Here is a 20,616-nt window from a genome sequence, read left to right on the forward strand (position 1 = left end):
GTGCCGCCCTGCGTAACGTTACCTTAACATGTATGTTTAAATCGGTTAAATATCATATGCAACATCTTTCAACAAAAACCCATATGAATGGGAAACCCACATAGAAACCCATATGGTGAATTTGAAATTCGCCAGGCAGACTAATCTCAGACATCTCAAGATTTCCACCACCAGGAAGCAGCACAAGATTGATATTACGCACGCTCTCCACGACGCATGGACGCAACCAAACCACTATCACCTATGATGTCCCTATCATGAGTGTTCGCATCATAGAGATATGGTGTTAACTCAGTGTTAACTCTCTTTGATTCCTTACTTCAACCATTAGCTCAAACATTGTGAAATCAAACAGTAGAATAATAATTGTATAAGCTTAAACTGTGAAACCTCCCAGGCAGATGTTGCGTTCTGCTGGTTGTTCATTCCACAAAACACATTTTGGATCATTGCTTTATTCTATGTCACTTATATAACTTCTAGGTAGGCCTAACTATATCATACTGTACTGTATATTACACATGTATAGGCTACTACATTTATACAGTACGAATTAATGTTATCTTAAGATTTAATAGGTTATATAGATTTATGATTTAATAGGTCAATCTTAATAGGTAATATTCAGGCGAGTTTAAAATATGATGGTGGTGACAATGGTGGACAGATATCTGGAAATGCTCGTTTTAAGCCCCAAAACTATTAAATCCATCCCTGACAAACCCATGATCTGTGTGTGTGTGTGTGTGTGTGTGTGTGTGTGTGTGTGTGTGTGTGTGACTACACACTCAATCATTTCAAAAACACTACATTGTTTTGTCAGGTGTACCTCAGGTATGGAATCAACATGGATTTTGGCGGTATTTTGGTTTGTTTTATGCAGCTTGAATGCTATTCCTCATTTTGCAAGTTACTTTGGATAAAATAATCTACTAAATAAATGTAACGGTCTTTCATAATTTTGCAGAAGTCTTAAACAGTTTCAGCTTATCTTTTGTCTTTGTGTTTTTTAAATCTAAAGGAAATTCAATTGATCTTCAACTGGACCCTCTGGAGCCAGATACTGCAAATGCCATATTTCTGTGAGTTGACAGATTTGTGCAGATATTACAGACTCTAGTTGAGTTCATTCTGTCCTATGATGAAGCACTGCAAGACAAAGTCAAGTAGCAAGGTCAGACAGATACCAAAATGCTATAATGGCACTTGAGTTAGGGACAATGAAACGGCGTTCAAAGACTACTGCTGGTGCAGCTCAGTCAAGCCCATTACTTATCACTGTTCACCGCTGACTGTTTATCGTTACTCAAAATATGACACGGAAATGTTTTTGGAAAGTTTTGGCCTTGTGCTTTATAAAGTTGTCTGCTGACAACCAATACATAAATCATGATCACAAACAGTTGACATATATGCTCGTATATAGTGGTTGACTTTTGGTTTACATGCTGTACATTCAAGAAATTTGGTCTCTTTCAAAAATATATGGTGCAAAAATATGCATTTACAATGTATTTTTGGAAAAATAAATGCTTAACAGACATATTTGTTCATTCCCTTTCAGTACTGGTTATACAGAGCCAAAGACTGGATTTGGAAAGGTTGGATTTTCATCCTCTTCATCAATGTCTTCCAGAGTAAGGTCTGCTTCAAACATCCTCTGCAACAGGCCATCCACTGTTTTATATCCTAAAGGGACAAGACAAAATGCAAATTAAAGCAGAATAACATGTAACAATAGGGGAATAATTACAATAGCTCATGGGGAAAGAAAACAACACAACTGTGTCAACTCTGATTAATAAAATGGAATATTCCATATGTTCACAAAAATATGAGAAGTTTACAGACAAAAGATGTCATATGAATATAGCACTACCTAAATAGCTAAATGTACTGTATGGGCGATGTAGGCCTATGCTTTAACAGGTGTGCAATAGCTTCTACCTGTACACATACTGTACACTTTTTAGCAAAATAAGATACATTCTACTGGATAAGCTTTGTTGCTTGGACCCCCAACAATCGCAAACCACTACTGATATATTGTCTGCTTGATATTAATTTGAGAAAGATCAAAATACACATAGATTACCAATATGTGAGAGTATACACTACTATGCTGTACTGTATGTTTGGTAGTGATGTATTGAAGAATAAAAATAATGTCTATGCATTTGTTGTGCAAGCTGGCAATGATGAGAAACACACAAAACTGCCAGTCATACAGGGTGTTTACAAGGTCTTTGGATGACTCACTTTTTGAAGCAATTCTGAACATCAGTGAAGGTTTTTCCTTTGGAGTCTGAGAGGATCCCATGTCATTATCATTTGTTTCCATGGCGTCCACCAAGTTACCCTCTGCTTCCCTTTTTTATTGTAGACAAACAGGAAATGTCATGAATACCAACTTTCTCTCTCTGACTGACAAAATTCATGATTCCACATCATCTGAACACTGTCCGTATGATGATTTACAGCATTCAAGAACGCTAATTTTACATAAGAAAATAACAGCAAATACGATTATTAATGGATTGTTTGCTGGGTGTAGTTCAGTATGGCACTCACAAAGAAACATTTAGCTCCAGTTCTTCAATTTTCTTCTCTATAGACGTCTGTAAGACACTTTTGTCCACGGTGTACTCAACAAAAAAGGCTTCGAGAATAAAGGCCACAAAAATGCTAAAAATCAAAACAAAACAGTTCAATTAAACATCAAATTGCTTGCCACTTCTAAATCGAATAATGAGACAGACCACCATGTTGGGCATTTTTCTTACTTGATGATGATGATAACAACCACAATGTGGAATAACACAAAATAGATTCGTGCTGCAACATGGGTAACAGCTGTGAATCCACTTGCCAATAGTAAATATGTGTTAAAGAAGGCAATACCCACACATTGTCTGTATTTGTATTTGATATATAAACATGGTAGTGGTCTTTCAGGACCTACTCAGTAAGGTATTGCCAGTATGCACATAATGTTCAGAAAGGATATCATGCCACTGGTTGACTACAGTGAGCTCCAGCAGCAGAATGAAAGAAGACACAACGTTGTTGAAATTATTCTTGCAGTAATTGTTCTTAGCAAAAGTTGTCCCTTTCAGGAGGGGATTTCCACAATACTCCTTCTGTGGGTCTGTGGAGTCCGGTGGAAAAAAAAGGACTTTGTCCTTGAACAACTCCATACCAACCATGGCAAATATGTAGTAAACCACCTGCGGGAAGCACAACATTATTGGTTTGATTTGACACTTTGATTGCAAGTGATCTCGACTACTGTGACTGCTAGAACCAATGTGACTAAAGACATCATCAAACAAATGAGGCCATTCTCAAGTCTGCTGTTATCCAAGCTGTGTTCATAGCCATCTGACCACTCCTACATGTTAACTGACACTAGAACATGGGAGTTCACTGTGAAACCACGGTAAAGAAAATGGAATGACATGCTGCTTTGATGTTGTTTCCTGCCAATCGGGTCCTGTGGTTGGGCAGTTATGTTGTTTTGTTTAAAAGAGAATTCCAGCGATGTTCATGACCACCTCATGTTCATGCCCCCAGAGCATAGCACTGTAGCTGCCTGGGAGCTCTAGCTGATGGCTGAAGCAACTCGGTAGGTAGAACCTATTGCTATTGCTTAGAATGCAGCGTGTGTTGAGGCTGTCGCCATCCAGTTGTGCATGGTTGTATCTTTCCCCCTGTTATGGTTTATGCATTAAGCGTATTGATTGGCTGCATGTTGTACTGTGAAGCATAGTGTGGCAGGTTAAGTCCATATTCCAGGACAATCGTTCACTTTGTGATACAAGCATCAAAATGGGAATGAATAATCTTTAGAACCTACTTTTTTTCAGAAAAGCACATTAGCCACCTGAAATTCCAACATGGCGGCCATTGTTCAAGATGGCCGCCACATCAAATGTAAGAAAAACATTTTTGCTGTAAAACTTTGTTGGCTGTCAATTGTTTCATGGCTGTCAACTATGACCCACATTCTCCAATACACACACAAGTCCTTTTTACACATATTTGTGTTCTGCATATCATACCCCTAGCACTGACTGAGGCACAACCTTGTTCATTTTGGCTGTCATGTAAAGGTTGAACAAGGACTGGTTAGGGCTTCGAACTTGTGACCGGAGGATCGCCGGTTCGATCCCTGACCAGTCCACGGCGGAAGAGCCCTTGAGCAAGGCACCTAACCCCTCACTGCTCCCCGAGCGCCACTGAATGACACACCCTTGAGAAAAACATTGCTGCTTACAACAGCCCTGTCTTTGTCTTTTTTGACAGTTCCAGCGGTCAAAAAAGCTGCAGCTCCCAAACAGATAGTTCTGAAAGTATCCTTATATTAACAGGAACATTTTTAGACACTCACCAATATAAGCTGGCCAAATGTGAGAATCGTTGGCCCAATTTTGATGAGAGTGTTTATAATTGTTCGAAATCTAGAATAAGATAACGAAAAAAAGGGATCAGATGTGCAGCAGTTATCCATTCTCACTTGTTAATATTGCAGTTTATGTCATAATATATCTCATATGGCATAGTGCATGCAATAAACAATTTATTCACGGTAGTCAACAGTTACATATTATTTCATGTATGGTCTGGGGACTATGGCACCACAGAAAGATATATACACAACCAAGAAACTTCCATAAATAAACTACTGTAGACTGGGCCTCTAATTGAGACCTGCTTTTATTTGTCCAAAGCTGTAGACACACTAAGCCAGTGAAAGGGACTTGCATCTAATTGGGACTTTTTTTAATGATAGTTTAATTAGAGCTAAATAAAGCCTCTATTACAACCATTTGTATGCAATAGAACTACAACTGACTGTACTGGGTGCATACAGTATATATATATGATAAATGTCTTGTCAATTTTTTTTTTTTGTGAGAAAAAAGCCCCTCACCTTTGGATGCTGTCTACCACACGTACAAGCCTGAGAACACGCAGGATGAAAACAATGTCCAGGACCTGGCGGCTGGTATAGCCTCCAGCTGCAACAGAACAAGGCCCATACAGGTCAATGCATTGCGAACAGAAACAAAAAACGTTTTGATTAACAGAGCATAAGGGTGTGGGTAGGAAACTCACAGGACTGCAGAGCCCAGTTAGAAATGGTGGCGATCAGAGCAGCTACAACAATGATTGTGTCAAACCTGAGGGATTCAACAAGATTATTGAGAAAGTGAGCATTTGAAGCAGTTGCAGTTCAGCTTTTATAGCCATATCACAAGGATCACATTCTATATGATCAATTAAGAAGATAGTATATGCATGATCTGTTCATTCTGTAGATCCTGAATGGCCAGTTATTTACTATTTTTGTAAAAATACAAGGGCAATGAATGCTGTCCGAAAAAATGTCAACAATGACGTCAATCTTCTCTTTCAGTATCTTCATACTCCCTTCCTCTATTGTATGAAAGTGCTAATCTGAGCTATTAATAGTTCACTGTATGCATTATACACACACACACACTACCATTCAAAGGTTTGGGGTCACTTAGAAATGTCCTTATTGTTTTTAAGAAAAACATTGTTTTTTCCAATGAAAATAACACTAAATTAATTGAAAATACAGTCTAGACACTGCTAATGTGGTAAATGACAATTCTAGCTGGCAACCATCACTCCTGTGTTTAATGGTACATTGTGTTAACTAATCGTGTTAAAAGGCTAATTGATGATTAGAAAACCCTTGTGCAATTATTTTAGCAGAGCTGTGCTGGTTTTGAGAGGCTATAAAACTGGCCTTCCATTGAGCTAGTTGAGTATTTTGAGCATCAGCATTTGTGGATACGATTATACTCTCAAAATGGCCAGAAAAAGAGAACTTTCTTCTGAAACTCGTCTATTCTTGTTCTGAGAAGTGACGGCTGGCACAAATTGGCTCTAACCAGAAGAGAAAGAAAAGTGGGAGGCCTCGGTGCACCACTAAGCAAGAGGACACGTACTGTATATTAGAGTCTCTAGTTTGAGAAATAAATGCCCCACAGGTCCTCAACTGGCAGCTTCATTAAATGGTGCCCGCAAAACGCCAGTCTCAACATCCACAGTGCAGAGGCGACTCTGGGATGTTGGCCTTCTAGGCAGAGTGGCAAAGAAAAAGCCAAATCTGAGACTGGCCAATAAAAGGAAAATATTAAGATGGGCAAAAGAACGCAGACTTTGAGCAGAGGAAGATTGGGAAAAACTGTTATGGACAGACAAATCTTTGACCAAGTTTGAGGTGTTTGGATCACACCGAAGAACATTTGTGAGACGCAGAAAAAGTGAAAAGTTGCTGGAGGAGTGCCTGGCGAACTATGTCAAGCATGGCGGAGGTCATGTGATGGTGTGGGGTAAAGTGAGATATTCGTACAAGGTAAAAGGGATTTGGAATAAGGAAGGCTATCACTTCATTTTGCAATGCCAGGCCATACCCTGTGGACAGCACAGCATACCAAACTATGCAAGAACTATTTAGGGAAGAAGCAGTCTGCTGTTATTCTGTCTGGAATGGCCAGCGCAGTCACCAGATCTCAACCCTATTGAGCTGTTGTGGGAGCAGCTTGATATATGTTGGTACATAACAAGCGCTCATCAAGCCAGTCTAACTTGTGGGAGCGTGGGGTGAAATTTCTTCAGATTACCTAAACAAATTGACAGCTAGAATGGCAAAGGTCTGCAAGGCTGTAATTGCTGCAAATTGAGAATTATTTGATGAAAGCAAAAGTTTGAAGGACAAAATAATTATTTAAAATAAAAATCATTATTTCTAACCTCGTCAATGTCTTTCTTGTCATTTTGCAACTGATTTGCTGAATAAAAATGTAAGTTTTTATGGAGAACATTAAACTGTCTGGGTGACCCAAAACCTTTGAACAGTAGTGTGTATGAGTGTGTGTTTGTCTTATTTGGCTGCTGAAACAGCAACCTATATTACAAAGTAGTCTCACCAGTTCCAAAACTCATGTCTGGAGAAGAAGGCTCGTGGCTCCCATGTGTAGAGCTTCAGCAGGATCTCCAGCAGGTAGAGGGCCAGGAAGACCCATTCTGCATTTGCTATGAGTGGGTTCTCTTCATCGAGGCCAATGAACACCGCGTTGACCAGGATGATTAAGTCATAGACGTAGACAAACCCCCTACAACATACAGAACATCGGTGTGCTATTTACAAATACAGAACTAGACATATCTAACATTACATCAAATATGTTATTTATTTCTTCATATTTTGTTGCTATTTCCACATTATTTCTGAGTGTTGTAAATTTACAAGATTACACAAAGCCCTATTAAAAACACAAAGCCCTATTAAAAACACAAAAAGTCCAAAAGATAACCTTTGTGAGGCTGAAGATAAACTGTGCCAATATTGATTGTACACAATTTCATGTTTTATATTCTGCAACAAGTACAAGGTAGCCAAACATGTAGCAATTGAAGCCTGTTGAGCAACCCTGTAACTGTTTTGGCCTACTGTACAATCAATGTAGTGTGACAAAAGTTATTCTGTGAAAAATGGCAGTGTGCCAAACTGTGGTTACGGACCACTTCCAAGACGTCAAACTACTGATCATTGTTAGTCATGAGAGGACGCTGGTAATTGACCACTGGCTATCGAGTGTTATCACTTTCTGGACCAAAAAAACATGTATGTGCAGTTGATGTTCTTCAACAATCTAGACTAGCTGCCAGGCAGACCTGCACAGGCAGTATAGGTAATGTCACCTCCTCCACTCTCAGTGCTGGTGCTGGTGCCCCCCCAGAGCTTTGTGCTCAGTCCTCTGCTGTACACCCTGTTTACATGGCTACAGCTCCACCACGCTCATCATGCTTGCTGATGATGCCATGCCAACATCAGCTGCATCACAGATGGAGAGATTCTGCCTGCAGCGCAAAGGTGAGAGCCTTGACATCATGGTGTCATGACAACAGCTTGCCTCAACAAGACTGGAGCTGATCGTAGACTACATTCACATTGGGGGTTCAGCAGTAGAGACATCAGCAGTAGAGAGCCAGCTGCTTTAGATGCTTTATGTGGGAGCTTTAACATGGACTCAAGACAACTGATCAACTTCGGCCGCATTCTGACTGGCAGGATCACAGCCTGATTTGGCCACAGCACCACCAATGCCTCCAAAGCTCTGCAAAGGGTAGTCAGATCTGCACAGCACATCACTAGGGCTGAGCTACCAGCCATCCAGGACCTCTACAGCCAGGGCTGCAAGAGGAAGGTGAGGCTGATCCTCCAGGACCAAAGTCATCCCAGCCACAGTCCTTTCACTCTCCTGCCATCTGACAGGTGGTAGAAGAACATTTGGACTCGTACCAGCAAATTCAGGGACATATCACTTTAAAAGAGCATACACATTGCAAATGACTGGAACAACACCCACCCCGCATAAATCATTTTCTTTACAGTGTTTTTTGTATTGCTTATTACTAGCTGTTGTAGTAAGTTAACTTACTTCTTTACATTTAAGATTGAATTAATTTCTTAATATCTCTATTTTTTTTTATTATTATTTTTTGTGGCTTTTTATGCCTTAATTGGACAGGACAGTAGAGAGGACGACAGGAAGTGAGTGGGAGAGAGAGTAGGGGTGGGATCCGGAAGGGACCACGGGGCGGGAGTCGAACCCGGGTCACCGCCGTGCGGTGCAGGTGGCCCAGCCAGTCGCGCCACGGCTGGGGCCTAGTTTTTCTATTTAATCTAAAGCTAAGCATTTTTGTTTATGCTACAGGGCTTCCTCTACTAACTGTCGGAAATACCACTCAAGGCTTGTACCCTTCTCCTTGGACATGGTACATGTGGATTTGTTTACAAACCAGCATAAGATAATCTCTGAAGAGCTGTATTGATTGACAAGGTAACATTAAACGATTTCACACCAAATGGTAGGATATTGAATAATTGCTGTAAAGTAATCTGTGATTCTCCGGGTCAGGGAGGGAGAAACTCAAAACCTTCAAATCTTCGCCAATCTTCCAATCTTTACTGTGCATTATAATGTAATTGTGAAATAATCATTCATTCTCAATATCATTCTGTGCTGAAGGGGTTTCAGTATGTGCAGTGCAGAAGCTGAGGGACGTATTTAAAATAAGGTACTACACAGGGGTCCTAAAGAGGAAAACAAGGGGTTTCAGTATGTGCAGTGCAGAAGCTGAGGGACGTATTTAAAATAAGGTACTACACAGGGGTCCTAAAGAGGAAAACAAGGGGTTTCAGTATGTGCAGTGCAGAAGCTGAGGGACGTATTTAAAATAAGGTACTACACAGGGCTCCTAAAGAGGAAAACAAGGGGTTTCAAGAGAGACGGCCTCACTTGTGCTGCACCATGCGGTGGACAAGACGACTAGCGCTGGATTCATAAACACTAGGGAGCCATCTTTTCAGAGGGTGGGGCCGTGTCTTCATTGTGATAACCTGGATATTCAGAAGATCTGGAAGCTGGATGAACGCCAACTTTCCTAGAAAAAGGACGCAAGAAAGACGAGACAATAAAAGAAATGCTTAATCCTCAGGTGTCCTATAAAATTGTGCTGTACTGTATTGGTAAATATGTGGAATAAAAGTGATTTTTGAAAAATGTTGGGCCCAATCTTATACTAGATGAGCGCAGACGTGTGTATGCTCTGCTTGTTACACACGCACACACACACACACACACACACAGGCGCATGTACAGGCAGATTCCACAAGACACAACACAACACACCATGCTCGTATGCACTCACTCTTCCTCAATACAACACACCATTGTTTTGTCTATAGGAAAAAATACATAATTAACATTTTACATGCGTGTGTTTTTTATATGGTGTTATCAAAACTATACCATTACTGTAGTCGAAAAAACGTGATGTGTACCAAACCATGGGCATATTGAACAATCACATCCCAGCCCATACGGAACCAAACCAAAAACTGTGACACCAAAACCATGATAAGGACCAAACTATGGATTTTGTAAGATGTTACACCCTAGCCTGACGAGCCAGACCCACATCAAGATGTAGGGTCTGGACACTCACCGTAGACAGGGCTCAATCGGAGGGGTGGGATAAACAGTTGTCTTTCAAATTCCCTCCCCGCAATAGGATAACGCTAAACGAATCATCTTCTTGTTTTCAAGTAGCAGGATGCGTAACCTTCCCTCTCCACGCAATAGGATAACGCTAAACGAATCATCTTCTTGTTTTCAAATAACAGGATGCGTTACCGTCGCAACTTCTGGTCGCATGTCAGTCACCATTATGTTAAGCCCACCCACCGACTCTATACACGCTGTGATTGGCCCGCTGGTGCTGGGGGTTCTCAGCTCCCTGGCTCAATGGATCGTGCCTAGACTGCCCCGCCAGCCAAATTACATTTGCTGCCGCTAGGGGCGTCTAGATTTCTAGGCTAGTTACACCCCTAATAGAAGTGAGGACCGAGGAGAAAAGATGGCTATTTGGTTTAGATGATTCAAGACCGCTTATGGATATACTCAGAAGAATCATACATCTTCATTCATCACAAATCTGGAGTGTGTATACCATTCAATAGAATTAGAACATTGTTCTGTACCAGAATGGAATTGATGACTGACTTTGCTCTACTCATGGTGATCTACTTAAATGATCAATGTAACAGCTTGAAGAAACATTGAACTTGTGTGTGTTCTGACCTATGTAGCCCTTGTTGAGGTCATCAGAGACACTCCACAGCAGCTCTCTGTGGGCACTACTGATGCCCGGCTGGACCAAACACACCAGCTTGTTCCAGCTGGCCTTGCTCACCACTGGCTCTTCCCCCAGACCAGACTGTTGAAGTACAGCAAAAGCCCGCAACATCTTCCTCCTTTTGGCCTTCACAAGCTGCCGTACTTCCTCCTGAAAAATACAAACAATGCAGATAGACAACTGTATTTATGGAAATACTGTAAATTGCAGAGTTCAGACCATTCTACCCTCAATTGTACACACAAACCTACTGGCAGGGAGGGACATCCCTTTGTTTCCTGTTTGGTTCAGGGAAGAGCAATTATGTGAAAGCATACTGTGAAAAATTCAAACTGCAGAGTGCAGAGCCAGAATAATTTTATACCAGCATATACTTCATAATCTACTTCAGTAGTCTTCCTAATGTAGACAGTGATTTGAGTATTTCACATGTTTCAGTCTACAGAATATTTAAGATAATTTCTACACCTGTCGTTTTGAAGGGACACTTTAGGAAACTTATTCACTGTTTACTATAGTCACAACATGGAAATAGAACAATGTTTGAGTTCTTTTGTCACATTTGGGAGATAATTGGAACTGGCCACCTCAATGAGCTATGCTAAGCTATTCTAACGGTGGGAGCTTCAGACTAAATTACTGCACGCATGAGACGAGAAGGGTATGTATAATCTTATCTAACTCTGGGGGGAATGGTGAATAAGCTAATTTCCCCAAATCTTTCTGTGTTTCTTTAACTCTAAAGTTACTTTACCTTTAAGTATTTTTTGTAGTTGTTGTATACAACCGCAAGGAAGACTGACATGAAAATATAGGTGTTTATGAGGATATACACAATGAAGAAAACAGCAAAGAAACTACTGGAGTTGTACGCTGGCATCCTATAAAGAAATACAAAGAGAGAATGTGTTAGATTTTTCCAGAGAACAACATCTACTAGAGCACTAAGCACTCTTTGGTTTACACCATGCCATTAATAATAACAGTCTACTCCTCCCTTGACAGACCCAACAGTATGGTGTGAATCATAACTTCTTAAGCACCTTCAACACTATCCAGCCTCGACTGTTGAAGAAAAAATGGGAAGACATGCAGTTGAATGCCCCCTGGTTACATGGCTCGAAGATTACCAGATGGGCAGACCACTGTTACTGGGGTTACAGGGCTGTATGCGTGCTCTTCTGGTAACCTAAGGCCCTAAACTATCTGTGCTATATCCCCTCCTGTTCATTGTCTGAAAAATAACTCATCTGCAAACATTGTCAGATGGCACTGCCATTGTTGGGTGACTATAGGCATATTATCTGCATGCTAAACACACACACACACACACACACACACACACACACACACACACACACACACACACACACACACACACACACACACACACACACACACACACACACACACACACACACCTTTGATAATTGAAATCAAACTCTTACATGACATCTGGGCTGTTGGCAGTAGTGACTAAAACATAAAGATCAAAGACAATCTCCAAGTAGTTGTTAAAATATGCGGTTCCTTCCACTGTTTGAAGACCCCTAGAAAATATACACACCTGTTAAGAGTGAAAATACAAGTACCATACAAACATTTTGTAGGAGAGATCACTGTGAACCAAACCAGGATGCCGCTATCAAACAAACGCACACACACACGACACACACAGTCATTTTTGGAATGAGATTTACCGGAGAAGCTCACTTGCCTTTTGCCAAACAGTTTGAGGGCCATGAGGGAGAACATGAGCACACTGAACATGAACAGGAGGAAGACATAGAAGATCTGTGGCAGCGCATTACGAATGCTCCGGAACGCCCGGCGCAGCTGAGGAGGAAACATTCATGTCAGAAAATAGGAGCAGACGATTTCAATACGATTACTAGGATCAATAGGATCATAAGGCAAATTATGATTGATTATCAAGTGACATTATGATGAATGTCTATATTAAAGAAATGTCTCTATTAAAACTTTGTGTCTAGCGCATCAATAACAACAAACCAGTATTAGACATGCATACTGCAATATGGATAGGTTGTTAAAAGTGACGAGTAGCTGGTTATTTAGACCTGTCGACCCTCTGTGATGTTTACAAGCAGAAGAGGCCTGAGGACTCTGGACCAACGAACTCCAAAATGTCCAGCCGTTTTCAAACCCACATATGTGATCATGTCAATCAGAGAGAGCTGAGAAAGGCAAAGAGCAAGACATACATGTAAGAGTCACATAACAAAAAGAAAATATATTTTAAAATATCTATGGAGCCCATGAAGTACTATGTGGAAATTGTCTTTTTAGGTGTGGAAATTTATCTTAAGAGCTTCTTTTGTGGTCCATTGCAATGTGTTTTGCGTTCCCTCGGAATGTCAAAAGTATTGTGAGGGAAAGGGGCTCTTGAAAGATAATCCCCACCATAGTCCTTCGGGGGCTCCATAGATATCAACAGCATGACTGAAAATCATTTTCTAGACTACGGGTGAATTGTATGCAATTTGGACAACATAACACACCCTGAATGAATACCACACATTCTGCTTGTTAACGATGGTGAAAAGTGCTGACTAGGTAAAACAAAAGGCCAAAGTTCAATGCACAATGCATTCCTCAGCATTTCATGTGTTTGCAATAAAGTTTCCTGTGGTGTGTTAAGAGCCCGTATGACACAAAGCATAGAAGACATAAAATGATTCAAGTAGGCTGAAATAATGCTTTGCAATACTGATTCCGGTGTACTAATCATAATACATAAATTAAATGGGTGTGCTTAGAGCATCCATATACAGTACATACGTATATTTTACTGCAATTAAAACGGCATGTCTGACCCAAAATGCGCCTACCCTACTGTCAGCATAGAGGCCCATTTGTGATTGGTCTGTTCAGGTCACTACAACGCAGTGCCGTCATACTCACTGTGAACATCACATGAGAGGAAATACAGTGCTAAAGGTCCTTACTGAAATGATGACAATGATAAAAATGTTCTTCGGGTCCAGCCAGAACTTCTCACGGGGAATGACTTTAGCATAGTGAACGAGTCTAGCTGTGAAAGCCATTAGGCATATGAGCTCAACTATGGAGGAGGCCTGGAAGACAGGGGGAGGGGGGTTGTGTCAGAAAAGGGACATCCATTTCCTATGCGCACAAATGTAAACCAATGGATTACATAAATTGAAATGTATGAAACTGGATTGTTGTTAACTTGTTAATGGAATCATGTTGTTGTTGTTGTGTTGTTAATTAGCCTGATTTTTTACCCATATTGGCATATCAGGAATCAGTGCTGGCTCTTCAAACACAGCTAACCCTAGGTCCACAATTATGAAGAGATAGATAAGGACTTGCAAGCCCCAGTGGTTGTAAAACTGATACAGCCTGACAAAACAAACAAAAAATGTCATCCACATCTTCCTCATCATCATTATACAGAGGTTTTGGTGACTGGCTTAGGAGAACCTACCTGACAGCTTGCGGAGATGCATCAAAGAAGATGTTCCTATTGTATTGGGCATCTGACACATACACTGCTGCAAGGTCAAAGTCCTGTCATATACAACACAGCCTGCATATTAAAGTAAATTCATAATTGCTACAATTTCACATAGGCTTGACTCCAGCGCCACATCCATGTTTCCATCCATTAAAGACCACTTCAAGTCAATGTTAAGTGATAGCCTATGCTTTGCATGCTATTTCTATTGCTAAAGCCAGGAGGACGGATTTCTTTGCACCTCCGAGTGGATTTCAAGAAAATCCAATGGGCATCAATGATGTACAAGAAATTGACACAAGGAAACTAAAGCTCATTTAGTTGCAAACTGCGAATTTGCTAGTGCGGAATGGGGGAGGGTTTACGGGGAGATAGGACTGGACCTCAAGAGGTGGCAGGATGCGGTAGGCTGACGCTCCCAAGATTTAAAACTGGGCTATCACGCAAATCAAACACAGGCCTTTTAGTAACATCCACATTTGATAATGTAGTCGTGCTAAACATGTTGAAGGTGAAACTTTAACGTTTGCAAATAAACGTTGCCATGAAACACAGAACCGTGGTGGGCTTATTATAATTGGACTAACCGTTTAATTAAAGCACAGATAACAATATCCAAAACCTGGGGCACATCCACGGATAGTAGCCTAGTTACGCCTGCCGAATACTCACATCTTTTGTCTTGGATTCGACATCTGCAGAGTTCCCGTTAGCGCCATGGTCCTCTACAGTCTCGGAGTCTACTTTTTCGGTCGTCTCGGTCGTAGACATTCTTCTGACTGCAAAATAACAGCCCCAGCCTGCTCTTACCCACTTTTTCAAAGTTATCTCATGAGCTACCGACGTGACGCCTCAAAGTCAGCTCGAGAACAGCTGGAAGGAACTTCTCTTCCAGGATGAGCGCAGTTCCCCAAGTGGCTGCAACTCCGGCAACGATCAATTGTTGCGTCTTTCAGGAGGATATTTGTGAGAGTAAGCAAATTAAAAGTGTCCCTGTCTTTTCTTTGAAGCGTTGGCAGAATAATCCATGATAGCCTACGTTTATGCGGCTAAAACAGCAGAAGTGTTTTGCTCTGTACTGTGATTTCCGTCATGTGACGGAAATAGCGGAAAAGACTGAGGATTTGGATGGTCAGCATTCCACCATAGGTAGGCTATGCCTAGGTAAAACTACGCAGAATGTCAGATAAGGCTTGCTGAAAGTAGGCCTAATCAAGAAACTGTTCATTTCGGCAACATTTTCTCAAATACGCAACAAGTCCAATTAACTGCTGATGTAGCTTAATCTGAAGTTACCACACCACATGCGGGAACTGGGTGGCAACAAACTGCTTACACCAAGTTTTATCATAAGGCTATAAGCATAGACAGGTCTTGATATGAAGCAGTGGTTTGAGATGTTTTGCCGGACCGGTTCTCACTGTTCTGATTCGATTATCTTAAAAAATTGCCCCCCCTGGTGACATCTCAAGATCTATCTTTTTTTTTTTTTTTTAAATAAATAAATAAATAAATAAATAAATTATATGGGAAGTGACCAAAACTGCCAAACGCAACAGGGCTGTCATCACCTTAGCATTTCCTTTCTCGCAATTCCAAGATGTTACAACATTTTAATCACCCTCCCTTTTAAAAAAAATATAGACCTATGTTTTAAGTGTGTACACAAATTATACTACCTAATGAATCAATAGCATTGTGCCTTTCATTTTGAAGAATGTTTCAATCTTTAATTTCAGGAGGGGAAAAAAGTTTGATTAATACACTGTTAGACCTTGCATTGATCATTCATGATAAAACTATAGTATAGTACAATAAAATGATACATTCCTGCATGTTTTGTTAATGATTAATTACAGTATAAAAATGAACATTCATTTAAAATGATAATGTTGCATGTTTATTTGCCCCATCATCTGATGTGAATCAGCATTTCACAGTAAATGTTATGATGAGCAGATAGAACTCAAATCAAAGTGCAGTTTAGAGATCTACAACCAATACGATGCACACATTTTTAAAGGTGTCACTATTACAAACCAATTACAGCCTCCCAAGCCTGACATTTGACCAACTTATGTTTCATTAACAGTTGGACAGATATGCTATTCAGACTTACAAATCATTTGTCCAAACAAGAATACAAATCAAATACAAAACATTTTCCCCACCACTTCCTGTGTATCTACGGCAGCAGCTTGGGACGCAAAGGGTTGCTCCTGACCGAAGAGTACGCCCCAATATGAGAGATTAGATTAGGCTCTACACTGTGTGCTCTCTCCCCTGGAGTACTTCTGGCAATCTTATACAGCACAGTGTCTTTAGCGTTGCCTTTGGAACAGGTCACTTGGTCCAGGTAGTCAGCCACCCGGGCAGAGGCATTTCCTGGGTAAAGCATGGCGGGTGTGCAGCACTCTGTTGCAGGAGAAACAGCATAGAGTTGTGGAGAGAGACGCCGCACCTCCAACAGGTAGTGCCTGCCAACCAGTTCCACGGCAACCATAACATACACAGTGAAAAAGAGGAAATGGGGAATGGAGAAGGATAGCAAAATGCGAGAAGAGAAGGAGAGGATAAAGAAGAGGGCAGACGCTCCTACAAGGCCCAGGCCCACCCACTCCAAAATGCGGTAGGGCTCTGGGTTCCAGTACCTCTGCAGCCGCTCAGGATGGTACAGCTTCACATAGAGAGTGTTCCGCGCAAAGGACCGTGAGAGCAAATCTTGGATTACAGAAAAGAAATCAGGTCTTGGCAGTGCATCGTCCTCTAAGATTAGCACATTTTTTGGTCTCCTCAACTCCCAGCCTTTGCGTAGGCAGTACACATAGTCCTGCTTCTCTTTTTCAAACGTGTTTAGTCTGCTCCTTCTCTTCGATTGCTCTTCTGCTGAGCGCCTTACCACCAGGAACTGTTTTTCTAACAGTGTGGCATCCTCATTTAACAATGGGCCAGTTTCCACATCACATACTAGCACCTCAGCACAGGGCCTTTCCCCACAATCCCCAAGCTGAGACAATAGCCGCTGCATCATTTGCAGGAGATAATGGTAGTCCTGGCCCTCTCTGCGTTTCGCTGTGACTACAGTTACTAAAAGTTCTGGAACCTCTGGAGCAGATGTTGGGGTAAGTGCTGAAGCTTTTGTTGATGAGGTCATCTCCTGCCAGAAATGTAGTGCTTGTTGGCCTTTATCATGGCTGTCCTTAAGAGCCTCCTCACTCATGGAGTCCAAGTGCATGAACTTCAGAAAGTAATAAGAGTACATTAAACGATGACAGCACAAAGGTAGAATGACACCAAATGTCAGAGTACACAGGAATAGACCTTGCATTACTGGGCTCGACCACCTCATATGTCGGGCGATGACAGCTCTCCATTTCAGCATTTGTGCACAATTCCATTCCAGGCATGGAATTCCCTCTCACAAGTTATCAGTTAGGCTACCGCTTGTAACAATAGCCTACTGTGCTAGATTTTTTATGTGTGTGTCCAGGAACTGCTCTATCCAGCATTTCAGGTTCAACAAGCTGCTGTTTATTGAGAATCTTCCGCCACCTTTAAGAGAGAACATATAGTGCCATTAGTCTTTCATTAAGTAATGTCAACATTACGTTAACCTCAAGTAGGCTAGGCTATTTACAAACCGCCGTCATGTCATCCGGCACAAGCTTCCTTGGTACACTGCTGTCATAGGTATTACGGTTCCCCATTGACTCCCATTGATTCTGACTGACCATTTCGAAGGAAAACGTCAACTATGTGCTGAAACAAACGCCGCTGACATATGATAGTAACCATTTCACTTTGATAATAACCTACATATTTGTCCGACATAATACAGCAAGAATTGCGAAATTTTATCGACGCAACGTGGAGAAACTTAAGGGAGAACAAAAACATTCCACCCGTGACGCATGTTCAATGTAATTCCCCATTGACCCTCGGTCACGAAAAATGGCAGCCGTTATTTCTTCAATGTCAGAGTAATGACATTCAAAATGGTACCTTAAGAATACACCACCATTCATAAAGTAACGAAGTATGAAAAAAAAAACACAATTTATCACATGGATCACCCAAACGACTTTAAGCAGATTGTCAAGGCGCAGCTCAAAAAACGGTAAGAAATGGGTGTTAAATATTCCATGACCACTAGATGGCAGCATGACACAACAAATAAAGCGCGCTGCCAAATGAAGGACGGTGCTCCTGCACTTCGGGCCTAAAAGCGGGTGTATTGTATGACCACCAGATGACGCAATTTCACCGAACCTCGGCCCTCATAGCTGAAGCACAGGTTCTTATATATATGTATTATATATATATATATATATCTATATATATACACGTGTGTGTGTGTGTGTGTGTGTGTATTATCTCTCTCTCTCTCTCTCTCTCTCTCTCTCTCTCTCTCTCTCTCTCTATATATATATATATATATATATATATATATATGTATGTGTAGCAATACAGAAATAAACATAAAGATCAGGTGTATTCGTCTTTACTGAACTGATTATATATATATATATATATATATATATATATATATATATATATATATATATATATATCTCAATACATAAATAAACATCAGGTTTCTTCATCTTTACTGATCTGATGTTATTGCTGTATGTAAACACACTTGTGGTGCTACAGTCATATGTCTGTGTGTGTGTGTGTGTGTGTGTGTGTGTGTGTGTGTGTGTATTATATATATATATATATATATATACATAAATAAACATATCAGGTTTCTTCATCTTTACTGAACTGATGTTATTGCTGTATGTAAACACACTTGTGGTGCTACAGTCATATGTCTCTGTGTGTGTGTGTGTGTGTGTGTGTGTATTATATATATATATATATATATATATATATATATAATACACACACACACAAAATACATAAATAAACATATCAGGTTTCTTCATCTTTACTGAACTGATGTTATTGCTGTATGTAAACACACTTGTGGTGCTACAGTCATATGTCTCTGTGTGTGTGTGTGTGTGTGTGTGTGTGTGTATTATATATATATATATATATATATATATATATATATATATATATATATATATATACACATAAATAAACATATCAGGTTTCTTCATCCTTACTGAATTGATGTTATTGCTGTATGTAACTTCGTCCAATAATACAGACTTCGGCCAATACTACAGACACTACTACAGACATACATACTACAGACAATACTAGTGTAATACTTGTGAAATCCACTAGCCTACTATGTATACATAGTTTCAAAAGGCAATGGATAAACTTACTCAGATTGTGTGGGTCTTGCTACAAGGTCACACCTCCTGGGATTGTTCTGTTGGAGATTGTGGTCACATCTGGCAAAAAATGTGGGGCTGGACCTCTGACATCTCTTGTAGGCTATAAGTAATAACTACACTGTTGGCTCACAGAATTGCAGACGTGGTGAATCTTACATGATCTATTTCTCTCTTCATGGTGTGACTACCCTACTTCAACGGAATTCAGCCAAATGCTACTACCTATAGCTTAAAGGTATGCTTATTTGCATTTATAGGCTTGAACATAATTTGAGCCTTTTTATTATGCAATGCCATATTGGCATGATAGTGTTTGGAATAGTAGCCTAATTGTGTGCAAAGTTGTCAGATATAAACCGTCAACAGTATGATGCATGATGCTTGCATGACAAATACTTCACAAAGCAACAGTAATGATTTGAGTGACATTATATTGTTTTGAGATGTTCACCTCATGCAAGCATCATACAAATAGCCTACAAGAGTAAATGGAAAACTCATTGGCATACTTTGTAATGAATGGCTGGATGTAAGGATTCACTCTTCTTTAAGAAGAGTAGGCCTAATGCTCTTCTGTTGGCCATGTTATAGCCTACTGAAATTTGACTATCAAATAGGCCTACTCAGTGCTACACAGTGTGTTGCTATAGGCTATAGGGCTATCTGTGTCAATTTACTGCAACAATATGGCTAATTGGTAACCACGAGCATAGATAGCCTATCACAATTTGATGTGGACCTATTTTGTTTTGTTTTATATTATAAACATGTTATAGGCCCCTATAAGCTGCTCAATGGTCTTTAACGTTTAGGCTACACGAAACACAGTCAGTCTGATCATTTCCTGCCTAATTGATCAAGGAAGCGCAGGCCCACACAAGCAGAAAACAAATGTTTCTGCAATCAGGAGGAAATAGCCTATTAGCCTTCTAATTTGGTGTCATCAACATAGAGGTATATATTACGTGGTGTTATAAGCGTTCATTCAATGCGTGTGCGACATTAACCCACTCGATGACGTTGGTAGAAGATCTTAACGTTGTTGGAAGGCTATTTAATTATGTAACGACATTT

The 20,616-nt window shown here is 40.5% G+C and overlaps 2 protein-coding genes across 3 annotated transcripts in view; both read right to left on the reverse strand.

Moving 5' to 3' along the window:
• Nucleotides 1-1,335: 1,335 nt before the first annotated feature.
• tpcn3 (two pore segment channel 3) lies at nt 1,336-15,554 on the reverse strand. Its single transcript, XM_062536613.1, has 19 exons — nt 14,915-15,554; nt 14,213-14,295; nt 14,010-14,127; nt 13,710-13,838; nt 12,822-12,938; nt 12,458-12,576; nt 12,189-12,290; nt 11,495-11,621; nt 10,686-10,890; nt 9,342-9,486; nt 6,966-7,151; nt 5,119-5,183; nt 4,934-5,021; nt 4,391-4,460; nt 3,008-3,227; nt 2,784-2,874; nt 2,572-2,685; nt 2,260-2,369; nt 1,336-1,689 (listed from the first exon to the last, which is right to left on the reverse strand). Exons 1-19 carry the CDS (start codon nt 15,011-15,013, stop codon nt 1,571-1,573), a joined length of 2,307 nt encoding a protein of 768 aa, XP_062392597.1. The 5' UTR covers nt 15,014-15,554; the 3' UTR covers nt 1,336-1,570.
• A 565-nt stretch (nt 15,555-16,119) lies between these two features.
• Nucleotides 16,120-20,616, reverse strand: part of pgap4 (post-GPI attachment to proteins GalNAc transferase 4) — a 7,974-nt gene continuing 3,477 nt past the window's right edge. Inside the window, exons 2-3 of one of the 2 annotated variants that reach the window (XM_062549137.1) lie at nt 17,587-17,794; nt 16,120-17,480 (exon numbers count right to left, since the gene is read on the reverse strand). In XM_062549137.1, coding sequence (XP_062405121.1) covers nt 16,428-17,480; nt 17,587-17,649 — 1,116 coding nt within the window. In that variant the 5' untranslated portion in view covers nt 17,650-17,794 and the 3' untranslated portion in view covers nt 16,120-16,427. Of the gene's footprint in view, nt 17,795-20,616 lie in introns of both variants that reach the window. The other variant, XM_062549128.1, reaches the window with a different exon arrangement.

Source organism: Sardina pilchardus, chromosome 1 (genome assembly GCF_963854185.1).
Source record: "Sardina pilchardus chromosome 1, fSarPil1.1, whole genome shotgun sequence".
Classification (NCBI taxonomy): Eukaryota; Metazoa; Chordata; class Actinopteri; order Clupeiformes; family Clupeidae; genus Sardina; species Sardina pilchardus.

Coding starts and splice junctions, on each gene's coding strand:
- tpcn3 (XM_062536613.1), bottom strand. CDS start 15,013: ATGTCTACGACCGAGACGACCGAAAAAGTAGACTCCGAGACTGTAGAG. Junction 9,487..10,685: donor CCTCAACAAGGGCTACATAG/GTCAGAACACAC, acceptor TCCTTTTTCTAG/GAAAGTTGGCGTTCATCCAG. Junction 2,686..2,783: donor GTTGTTATCATCATCATCAA/GTAAGAAAAATG, acceptor TTTGATTTTTAG/CATTTTTGTGGCCTTTATTC.